General features: G+C 29.9%; 1 protein-coding gene across 1 annotated transcript in view; it reads left to right on the top strand.

The window, feature by feature from the left end:
- The first annotated feature begins 1,548 nt into the window (after positions 1 to 1,548).
- The window catches only part of LOC112685956 (33 kDa inner dynein arm light chain, axonemal-like), a 12,869-nt gene continuing 1,095 nt past the window's right edge, over positions 1,549 to 13,322 (top strand). The window contains exons 1-4 of the mRNA XM_025558029.1: positions 1,549 to 1,647; positions 2,274 to 2,541; positions 4,398 to 4,543; positions 5,601 to 5,798. Of these exons, the coding sequence (XP_025413814.1) occupies positions 1,549 to 1,647; positions 2,274 to 2,541; positions 4,398 to 4,543; positions 5,601 to 5,798 (711 nt within the window). The remainder of the gene's footprint in view (positions 1,648 to 2,273; positions 2,542 to 4,397; positions 4,544 to 5,600; positions 5,799 to 13,322) is intronic.

Here is a 13,322-nt window from a genome sequence, read left to right as displayed (position 1 = left end):
CCAATATTCAAACGTGAATCGTTTCGTTTGTTCGATGCGGACAACTGAGACCTGTACCTATTCGAACAACACATATGCTAGTATGCCTGAAGGTAGGTTCTATCATACACACGTTCCGGTTTGACCGTACAGGTTACCTGAACAGGTATACCTGTCAAGTATAACGTTGCGTGTATGCGGCTGCCTTTAAACAATATAAAAGGAGTAATTTATTTTTGAGACTTAAGTTTGATTTTAGTAGAGGTCTAAGTAGATGGAGACGAGAGTTTAGTTCTTTTCGTTTTTGCTTGGTGTGGTTTGACCAGGTCAAACTTTTATCCAGAGTTATACCTAGATATTTGGTTGACTGGTGAAGTGGAATTAGTTTGTTATTGTTTTTTAGTGGGGGGGCATTCTCTTTTGTTTAGTGAAAAATTCACTTGAGTGGTTTTTTCGTCATTGATTTTAATTTACCATTTTTTGGCCCAAGATTCTATTTTATTTAGATGTGATTGTAAATGTTGAGATGCGATATCAGAAATATTATTTGACGAAAGTATTACTGTGTCATCAGCAAATGAGGTGAGAAGAGTTTGGCTTATTGTAGGTATATCAGCGGTAAATATATTATAGAATATAGGTGAAAGGTCACCCTAAGGAACTCCAGCTTTAATATTATGAACAGTCGAATAACTAATTTTCTGACGAACGGAAAACCGATATAATAAATCAATTTATTTGTGGGGATAAGGTGCGTAGCCCACTATCACGTATTACCAACTGTCACCTCATTTTGCATATTTTATTATCATTATCATATTATTGAACTGTTTTATATATACTCCTTGTGTGTTGTAAATTATGTAAACCCTGTCTGTTCAAACGTCGACGGTTACGGTCTGACGTCAGATCGGTTTTTGTCTCATGTACTTATTATATCTACTCCGTAATTTTTATACCCGCTTGTGCGACTTTTATACTTCCGTGTTCCGTCGAACTATTTATTTATTTATTGTTACTCTGTCGAATGTAATTTGAAATACTGTGCTTTTTATTATAACTATATCACATTTGAGTACCTTATTTAAACATTACTCTTCTGTGGGTCATTCTGGTGAGTGGTCCACCGCGACCAATCACATACCTAATATTCGTATTGTCCGTTATCAGGTCGATCGCATTGAGTTATGTCGAAAAAAATATCGGCGGCGTAAAATAAATGTCTTATCGTTGTATCTTCATCAGAGTGCATATCGGTCGTACGATTGATAGGCCGTGAAAATAAAAATCGCTGGTGCTTCAAAAAGGTGGAGGGCAAATAGTTCCTGGGGTGCGGGTATTGATGCTCGGTGGGTGCGGATGTCTGAGAATGAGGGTTGGTCTTATCTAACCTTATCCTCCTACCATCTACGATAAAACCAAAGAAATTAGATACCCATGTACCTACTAGTTATTTTACCGATCGATAACTTCCGTGGTACAATTTTTTAGTATTTCACGTAATTACTTACACATTTAACGGCAGTAGCATTAAATCGTGTTTTATTTCTGACGGCAAACGAATAAAAAATGGATGCTGACAAAGAAGTTCTTCCACCCAAAGTAAATTTGGTGCGTTTCGGCAAACCAGAATTGTTAACGCGTTCAACGGAAACTAAGACTGATAAAGTAATAATTAATAACAACATATTATAACAAATTATATTTAATCAATGTTTATTAGAGGGCAGGAGTAGCTTACATATTTTATGTATTTAAACCAATAAGCTGGAATGAAATTCACCTAGTTGTCCGATTTAAATTTTAAATAATGGCTTCAATTCTTAGTTTTTTATCATTTTTTGTTGGAATCATGATTTAATAATTTTTGTTTCTCAATTATTCAGTAACTCATATGTTAATTTTTTAAAATACAAACATTTTTAATGTATTTTATTAATCAACTGGAACTGAAATCGAATATCTGTTTCTTTCAAAATACAGAAGAACATTTTAGAAATTACCTGCATAATAAAAAAATTGAATTGGATGATCAGACCTAAATAGATTTTACTTCAAATTTCAGCTATTTCGATTCATTAATTTTAATTTGATAAAAATTAAATTGAACATTATTAGTTTTTTTTTTCTACGAATAAGTTTTTTACTTTACCTCCAAAACAGTAAATTAGTTGGTACTCCATGTGCCTACGTATATATTAATACTTATAACTTAGTTATACTTACTGTGTTAATTCACAATAAAGTCACTGTAAGTTATTAATTCGTTTTTTGGTCATAAATAATTTCACCAGACTAAGTCTACAGAAAAAAATGATTGCTCGTTGACCTCTGATGTAAATAATGAGACACTAAAATGCAGTGATGTTTTGGATCGTATGCAAATGACAAGAAAATGGGAAAAGAATGGTGAATGTTACCAACAAAAATTATCTACTCATCCGGGTACCAAAATGGATGTGAAAAATCTTAACGAGAAGTTAGATATGTATTTAAAACAATTCAATGCCAGAGAGGTGGGCATTTGCCCGATTAAAGAGCAACTATACCTTCAATGTTTCAGTAAGTTTTAAAACGCATCTACATGATATAGTTGATTATTAATTTATTAATAATAATGATTTATTAATTTTTAATATAATCAATATAAATTTATTAAATATATACTTCAAATAATGAAATATCAAGTGCTATGACACTTTTTACGATCATCATTGGCGTATCCCAGGATTTTCTTTTTTTTTGGGGGGGGGAGGTTGAAAAATGTTTTCCCTTGGGATTTTTTTTATAACATTGCAGTCAGTGATTGATCAAGGGTTTTTCTTTGAAAGGCAGTTGTGCACATTTAAAAATGAAATTTATCTTATGTATAATTTTATTATTAGGTACTTATGTATATACATTATACATGCACTAATCAATTGTTATTCGTAAACTGATTTTATTATTTACTTATATTTTGTGTATAACTCAGATTAATTTGAGGTAGAAAACATCTATGATGTATATTATCGAGATACGTGACAGGACTGTTTTAAGTTTCTAAAATGGTTGACGAATTTTGTATTTACATTATTGGGATTAATCGGAATATCAAAAAGGAGTAAAATTAAAAAAATAAAACAGGTCAAAAAAAGCTCAACGGTCTAGCTTCTATGAATATTCATAAATCTATAAATATATCAGTTTATGAAGTTTTTGAAGAACTTTTCAAGAAAAATATAATGCAAAACTTACTTAATTGTAAAATTATACTTATGTGTATGAATTAATGAATTAAGGTAATAGTAAGTAATATAATACATTAATTTAATTCTAAGACAACTAATTTCTTGTACGAATAAATAATACAAATTAAATACTTTCCTTCATTCTCAAAGAAAAAAAAAATCTTTTTCTTAATTCATAAATTATTTATTTTTAAAATATATTTTCCTGTTTAACCCCCCAATCATCCATGGATCAAAAACTGACGATCATTAAAAATACAAAAAAAAAATAGCAACGAGTTGGGACAATTTTATTTTATTTTTATTTACATTACGGGACGAACCCTTTAATACATGAAAATACACAATAAATATTAACTTGCTTTAAGGAAACGAGGCTCGGTTTTAGAGAGAGAGTGAGGGGTCAGTATTGGCGATGCGCATAAGACGGATAATCGGGGAGTTAAGATAGTAGTTTGAGGAAGAGAATGGTATATGGAATGGAGCAGATGAACGTGTATGGCGGGAGGGGACATTAAATGAAATGGGAGATAGTGATTCTGGTTAGTCAATTTTAGAGGAAAGTAGATTAGATAGAAATTATATGTTAGCTGATTGACGGCGATCAGCGAGACTTTCTAAGGAAAAAAGGTGTTGGATTTGTGTGTAATCGTGAGTTGGGCAGGATATGTTTAATTTATAAGCAGCGTGATGGAGGAATTTTCTTTGTACCCTTTCAATCATGGAACATGCAGAAGTGGTGGAAGGGTTCCAGAGAATGGTTCCATACTCAAGGATGGGATAGACTAATGAACAGAATAGAGTTTTTAGTGGAGTGAGTAAGTGGAAATCTGTAGAGACACGGTTTATGAAACCAAGCAGTTTTAGAGCCTTACAACAGATTATTTGGATATGCATATTAGGGCAAAGGTTACGTGTAAGAGTGAATCCTAAATCTTTTACAGAATTATCGCAAATTATCAAGGGGGTATTATTGACCGAGTAAGTTAAGTAAGTTTTATCAATTCATAATTATTTTGGACTAACAATCCCACTCTGTACATTTATAGAAGTTGACCAAATGGTCATTGAAAACATAATTCGATTAGGTTTAATAGTTTGTTATTAAATTTTTAACTGATAACTATTTTAACTACTTAATATTTACTTGATTTAGATTAATGTTATTTACTGTAATTATGTATATAGACGAAATAATTAGACAAGTTACGATAGAATGTCCAGAACAAGGTAATTTGTTGATACGTCTCCGTGACGAAATGAAAATCACCATCGATGGGTATCGTAAACTGCACGAGAGCGTGATGGCTAAAGGGATCCGAAAAGTATTACTGGTAATTAGTAATAAGGATATTAGTGCTATCTAAGTAATAATTTATCATAGACACCCAGAGAAGTATTTATTTTTAACATGGAGGTATGGCTGAGGCACTGACCTCCTAAATAAAAACGCCTCTGTAAGCATCATCTCAGAACTTAAAAATGGTTTCCAGTCCTTTATCTACAGCGGAGACTTACGAATTTTCGACTAATTACGAATGCGAATTGTCGTTAGTGGCGTAATTTATTCGCTTATTTAACAGTCACCTCACTTGAGCGCTCAATTGTGTTCGTATTTGGTTACTGTATGATTGAGAACGTTTCATCTTTTTTAAGGTACAACTGAGACCACTCGAAATGAAACTATAAAATAACTGCCAACCCAAAAAACTAGTACTATCGAGAACGAAATTCCGTGCAACATAGCAACGTATGTACCTATATATTTCATAATATGATATTCAAATTTTAAAATGTAATCTATTATTTAATTATTCTATTATTATACTTATATATAAATAATTATACAAATTTACCTATAAGAAAAAATGAAAAATATAGATTAAAAATATCAGTCATACTTGATATTAAAATAACGCTGTATGCATTTTATATTTAACTTTAAAAATTTACGTCAAAACTCAAATATAAATAATTACACAAACTTAAAGTTTATAAACTATTAGTTTTTCAGACTACTCTATATTTGGCAACTTTGCATAGAATTATAAAACTAAGCGTTCTCAATAGTCAAAAAGGTTTCGGAGATAATAACCGTTCTCAATCGTATTTCTACCCCGTACTTTACACAATAGCATCAATATTAATATTTCCATAATAATCTTATTATTTGTTGACGCGTTTTACTCAGCCTCTAAAAAATTTTAAATGCATTTTAACATCTAAATACACTAGATGATTATTTGTTTGATTTTCAATGATAACCTTCGCCACTGATTCCCCTCTGAAATATATCGTTGAATAGTACCACTGTAATGACTTTTAAATTCATATAAATACATTATTTTAGACCAGCTAATGACGTAAATATTTTAATTATTTAAACCGCAGAGCGAAAAACAAAAATCTGATTCAGAGACGATAGTGCAACAGCACATATCCGAGAATGAAAAATTGGAAGCAGAGTTGGCGGAAAAGATTAAAATGACGCAGAAATTAGTACGTGATATGGCCGACGCGCGTGAAGAACAGGCCATACGTAATGCTAAAGAGTCGAATGACCTAAAAGAAGAAATCAAAATTCTCAAAGTAAGAATGACACAACCAACATGGTACATTGTTTGTCCTTTACATTATTTCGGACTGTTTTCATTTTTTGACGACTATCAGTTTTTAATTATTAATGTTCGTAGTCAGTATATTGCATAAGTTCTAAATATACAATACACCATTTATGCCTATATAGTTCTTAAAAACTTTTCAAGTCAGTTGTGATCACAGATCATGTATATAATATATATATGTAATATTATTACATCGATATTTAGACAATTTATTCGATATAATAATTATAATAGTAATATTCAGGGGCGTATTAAAGGTCAATATATTAGGTTTCAAAATTGTACGCCCCTATGGATAAATAAATAAATGATGAATAAATATGTAAGAATTAGAGAAAAAAAAATTTCCGAGCAAAGCGAGAACAATTATTACTTCGACTTAACATTTATGTAATCGTAAGGGCGTACATATATGTATGTTCATGACATATTATTGATGTGGGCTTGATGTACAGTTAAAATTGTTTATTTTTGATTTACAATTAAATTACATTATGTTATAATAAAATCAATGTTAATATAACCTACATGAATGTAATATAATTTACATACCTACATCTATAAATCATAATTCATATTTTTGTGTCTGTTTATATGTAAATATATGTAAATGTATATATTAATTATTAGTACCTGTATAGGATATACACCTAATATGATGTACTACATAATAAAAAAAACAATATGAAAAAAAAAACTAATAATAATGAAAAAAACTTTTGTGATTATGTGTTATTATTGTAATATAGTTATAATTACATCACTGACAACTCCCAAATCATACATCATAATTTCTACATTTTTATTTTTTTCAAAAACATAATATTAGTAAGATAGTAATCAGGGGAGATATAGAACTCAAATTTGGGGGGGGGGTCATTTTTTTTGGAAGGACATAAAGATAATTCACACTTACAAAATAATTAAAATAAATTATTAATTAAAATTAGAACGTTATTAATATATGAAATTGTTAATTTTTAAAATTAAATAACAAAGTTATTTATTATTTTTAAGAAGTAAATCTTCTTTGTTTTATTTTTTCCAAATTTAGAAATAATATTATTAACATTATTGGTTATATTTTTGTGAATATTGAACAAAGCGAGACCGGTGAAGCGTTCCTCTCCCATATTTGGACGAAACTATTTCTTAAGGCGCCTGAGAGTAGAAAATGATCGTAGGTATAGTATTTTTTAACAAATTATTAAAACCTAAATTAACGATGAGCGGGACCATAGTAAATATATGGTGTAATATTATACAGACAAACGGGTAACGAATTGACAATAATCTTATCTAAAATAAGTTATCTTTCCGTCGAAGGTCGAACACTCAAAAATTTCCGCAGATTTATTATTATATTTATATTTCTTCGCCAACCATAGTCTATCAGTAAGTTTATAATCACTATTAATATTCTTAGAAGTTGGATGGAAATTATGATTTTATGAACAAGTGGTGATGAAGTTTCAATGTATATGTTACCGGCAATATATGATAGATAATCCGGTATTTTGCAAAATGCCTAGACATTATATAAAATACCAAAAATCATTCAGCAATATACATAATACAAGCTCTGCCTAGGTATTATGTATAATGCCAAAAGTGGAGTAGGCATAGGAAGAAAACAAACAAAATTGGATATCGCTTATTTACCAACGACTTTACTTATCGTTTATCATAAATGTGCGTGCACGATTTAACGCGATAAAGATATTAATATTCTTTTACTACTATAATAATAATTCTGAGGTACAATATTGAACGTACTAATTTATTTACAATACATCATTTTATTACAATATCGTAATTTTTCTTGTCATTTTCGTGTCTCGTTTTGGTGTTGCGACTATGCATACGATTTATATGAAGTCAAATTTTTATAACGAACTACAAATTTTTTTAAAAATTTGGCCACTAATACTAGTTTTTTATCTGATGAACAGTATTATGAATTGATAAAAGTTCAATCCACAAGAATTGGCCAAGGATTTTTAAAATGTGTAAGTCCAAGTGTCAAAATAAAAAGTGTATTTGCCTTAAAACTAACGTTTTGTACACTTCAAAATTTCACTTTTGTACAACATGTTATAATAAGTAAATAGTAGTTTAAGTAAAATATTTATATCATAATTATAAAATAATAATAGATAAAAATTAAATTTTGTTTGTAATATGAGTAATAATGTATAATAATTATAAGAATCTCAATTAAATATAACATATAATAAAATGTTTTACTATGCCTAAAAGAAAATTGTCATTTTACATAACAAAATGACTTTTTTTCCTAATATCGCTATATAGTTATTATAAGTTATAATTCTGGAGATTCCGATATAACAAATATTTTTTTAATGATACCTTTTAGACTTTGAAGTCTGGGTAGAGAGATATAATGCAGTTTATATTATTTTTCTACATATATTATTTCGTATACATTTTCTCTTAAATTTAACGCCCCCTTAAAACTTCCGCTCGGTGCAAATGTCTCATTTGCCCCCTTAATGCGCCCCTGATAGTAGTATAATACATAATATTGTTTAAAAAAAGTCAATGGGAGCTAGTTAACGGTTTGCAGGAGTACATCAATACCCCCAAACGGTTAACACTACGAACACTTAACGTATCCTGAACTAGGTTACTTATATATAAATACGATATAAATGTGCGATAAAATACTATACTCTTTATTAATATTTCGTGTATAATGTTTGTTTACAGGATAAAGTAAGATCCATAGTTTTTCCACGATGACCACACGGACTACGAGTACGTAATTAGTTTCAAGAACACATTATGATATTTGAGTTAAATGCTATTACTATTCATTTCATTATTTATTTTTTATTTATTAACTGTTTTAATTCAATATTTTTCTGGTATTAAACACATAGTTCACAAAATAAAATAAAATAAAATTATAAAGAAAAATTAAAATTTTTTTATTATATAGAATCTGTAAAACATTTTGTTTTATAGACTATGACCATGCAAACTATAAACTATGATAACTATTTATCCAGTATATCTTCTATGCACTATAGTAACTATTGACTAATGACTCGTTTCTATGTATTACATAATAAACAAATTTAAATATTTTATTAATAAAAATAAATAGTTGTTAACGATTAATTACGGTGTACCAAGAGTAAAAATATCAGTCCATAATAAAATGAAAGTAGGGAATAGTATCATACCAGTCAGTTTGCGTACACTGGTTTTTGGTTCCATCACAACTGTTCTTAAAATGCAGTGGCGTAGCCAAGGGGGGGGGCTAAGGGGGCTATAGCCCCCCCCATGGGCCGTGTTTATATGTATAATGTATCTTGATTATTTAATAGAATCAATGCTCGTTTTAATCAAAGGCTTATTGATGTTATGCCACTTGAAGGACTTATTCCGGCCAATTTAAATATGTATGACGATATAAATATTATAAAAGCTGCTAAAATATATGTCCAAGATCTCCATGATGATACCTCATCTACAATCAGGGCTTCATATGGAGGCAACAATGGAGTCAAAATACTATTCCAAAACCGAATTCTGCTCTTGATTCACCCTCTCATCGCACCAATCTTCGACCTAACATTAAAATACTTTTACAATTATTCGCCACGTTACCAGTTACCTCTTTCACTCCGGAAAGAACGTTTTCAGCACTTAATCGCTTAAAATTTTTTTTAACATTGCAGTTAGTAATCGATAATGAATTAAGATAATAGCAAGTAATATAATACATTAATTTAAATTTCAGACTACTATTTTCTTGTATGAATAAAGATTATATACTTTCCGTCGTATCTAAAAAAAAAAAAAAAAAATATTTTTCTGAATTCATAAAATTATTGATTTTAATATATATTTTTTCCAATTTTTGGGGGGGATTATCCCCAAAACCATTTCCCCCCGTGGATCCGCCACTGATTGTGTACGCGTCTAATGACGTGCGCCAAAATTACCGGTACATCGTCCACAACTGGTCGTAATCAGTGACGTAGATAGAATTTTTTTTCGGGGGTTTGTTTAAGAGTCAATTTATTATATTCTTAGTATATCTTAATACGATGTTACGATGTTTGGGGGGGGGTCATGGGGTTTGAACCCCCCATTGGCCGTATTTTTTAAAAATTATTCCAATAGTTTAATAATAATTGATTATTGATTTTATTGATTATAATTTAGTGGTTTATACGTCATTAGTAACCAGTACCACGGTTATCAAGTTGGATTGGAGCACGACCATAGAACATGTTCTATGACACGACCGCGCTATCAATTTAACAATTTGGTGACAATTTGGTGACAATTTGTGATAATGTGGTTTTTTAAAACAGTACAACATTTGAAATTATTATGACTATGGGGGGTGTGGGGGCAGAACCCCCCACTTTTGTATTCTAGTAAATTTTCAGAGCTCCCCCCCATTTAAAATTCCTGAGAACGCCACTGGTTGTATACAAGTATTAAATTTTAATACCCGGACTAGCTGCTAAGTAAGGAATTACAGGATCTATTATTAAGCCACACATCTGCACAGTTTCCTCAATAATTTCCTCTGCTTTTTTACGAGCAACGATGTTGTCTGTCACCCGCCCATACTGCAAAAATTTTGCGTGAGGTGCAGGAGCGTATAACATAAAATATACTATATTTTTCCTACTCGTGGTTTTCCTTATTTTGCAAGTTTGGCCAACATTTGATGCTGTCAAACGTAATTTTCGCTCTTGAAACCACTTTTGACACTCATTTTGACCTCTTGTAGATATTTCAATGTCCACCGTGTTAGTTTTTTTTAATATTTCTAAAAACTTTTTTTTCTTCCAAAATATCTGTTGTCAAAACGTCCAATAAAGGCTCCGCCATACCTAGATTTTTACAATTTCGTGAAATATAATATTTTAGTTTAAAAATACGAATAATAAATTTATATTCATAATAATAGTAGTAATTACTAATTACAAATATTATAATATTTGTTAAATTAAATATTGTATAAATAAGTATAATATTTAAAAAAACATTAAAGCAATAAGTATAGTCATACCATAATCTGCATCAGGTCCACTGGAACAAGTTTTTTTACCTTTACGATTATTGGAAAATAATTGCCGTCTTCTTACTGTATTTCCTCTGATTCTATTGTAATTTTTTAAATAGTTTTGTCTGTATCTTCCTACAAATTACGTCAAAACAAAATTTGTTAGTACCTACAACCAGTCCTCGACTTGGCAAAATTAAAGAAGGGGGACTCTGGTTATTTAAAAAAAGGAGCGTCCCCAAAAACGTTTTAATCGTTATAATTATAACGTCATGATAGAAGGGGGACGCTAAAATTTCTGAAAATTAGTTGGGGTTCGCCGTTACCCTGCGCCTCCCCCCCAGTCGAGCTCTGCCTATAACTAATTAATATAAAAAAATGGTAGTTAGGCACCTGGACTGAAGTTATTAGTAATTTTTTTATGAATTTGTCTGATGTATTCCTTAGAGTTGAATGCTATAACTATTTATAATCAATGGTAAAACTATGATAAATATTGAAGTACATATACATTATATAAAAATAAATAAAATATAATAAAACCAAATTATATATCCGTAGATAAGTGGGTAGACATTGTCTCATTGTCTCCTATGACGCTTCGCCACTGAACATTTAGCTTATTTTTAGAAATTTTTAAAATTTAATTTTTAAGCCATAGGTATGTATACGTACGTATGTGTAGACATTTAATGATGTCCAATACCTAGGGTTACCATACGTCCGGATTTCGTCCGGACAGTCCTGATTTCAAACATCTGTCCGGATTTGAAAAATGTCCGGATTTTACAAAGATAATCGTTTAACATGGTTATATTGATACAAAATGTTATATCAGGTGACAGATTTTCGTGTTCACTCTGTATAAATGTACAATATGTAATTTATTTTTTTTTTTTCATGTATCATATTTGTATTGTTTTAACATATTTAACCTAATAACTCTTATGTAGAGATTTTATTCATAGATCTAAGTAAAATTGTATTAATGAAATAACAATATTATTTTCAATTTTTATCTTCCCCCCCCCCCCCGTGAAACGAAACTGATATCCGGATTTGGTCTAAAAATATTATGGTAACCCTACCAATACCAGTTAACTATATTATTTTATCAATAAGATAGAGTATTAACTATAGATATATAGTAATATAGACGATTAACTTTAAAATTGTATGATGTAATTTCTGAAATATTACCTATTATATATAAGAAAGGTAGAATTGATTTCAAAATGAGAGGGAAAATGGATTGATAAAATATAGCATCACAGGATATTAAAAATAAATAATAAAAAAAATTGCTAAAATGGAACCGGCATGCACCTCTGAGATGTGGCTTGCAATTCGGACAGAAACTTCTGAGACCTGACATGCAATTCGGATATTCCAATTTATGTTTATTTTTTGGCATGCAATTTGGATGCAGCCTCTATAAGCATGAAAGTGAAATGTATTTTCAATCCAAATATTTATACGTATTAAACCGATTAGTGAGGCGATTACCGATACCAATTACCGGAATTATACCAATGATTAAAAATAAAATATGTAATAATACAATACTGATGGACAGTCGACTTCTTAATTTAATACTCAATGGGCAATGAATATAACTCGTAATTTGTTGAATAATTCAATTAATTTGCTTTTGATAAATATTTCTGGTACCATTATTTAGATTATTAAAATAATTTCATTATTTTAATAATCGAAAAATTATAATGGAATGATTCGATTATTCTCCTCACTACCGGCAACTATACCTGTACTATAATCAGTGCCGTATTTCTCAGTAAACCCTTTAACGGCAAATCATGTTTAATATTACATTTTTATTATATCGGGAAAGCACGATTGAGCAAAGACCTTTTTAGCAACATGGTTGAACATAAAATATTTTATACGGTGTTGCCATATTCACGTTACCAACATTTTGTAATTTATTATTTTCACTTATTATTACATCAATTATTATTATATCTGACGCGAGCCGTGAGCCGAGCCCCTCAACTTTATCGACAATGTTATTGACAAAATTAATAAATTAGTCCCGGAACAAAATGACTTTTTAAACATTTAGCATTGGGGCAGGGCCGTTCCGAAGAAAAAAATCAAGGGGGAGTGAATAATATGAAAAATGCCGACTACAATTTTTTTATTCAATGTATGTAGTATAATTAACTATATGTAGTGGTATTTTTACTTTTTAACATGTATATATGTGTCAGTATCACACGTTCTTAAAATTGACAATTTAATTATATATATATAATAATATTTTATATTGTATAGTAGTTAGGTAAATTTTATTCGTTTAAACACTGTATTACGAAATATGTAATATTTGTTTTCTGTAAGTAAAATTAGGTCCTTCTAAGTTATAATGAAACAAATCCGACTACCGACTGGTGTTTTCGTTGTATGGGGGGGGGG

Source organism: Sipha flava, unplaced genomic scaffold (genome assembly GCF_003268045.1).
Source record: "Sipha flava isolate LNK unplaced genomic scaffold, YSA_version1 299_pilon_pilon, whole genome shotgun sequence".
NCBI lineage: Eukaryota > Metazoa > Arthropoda > Insecta > Hemiptera > Aphididae > Sipha > Sipha flava.
This window is presented reverse-complemented; position numbering and strand designations above follow the sequence as displayed.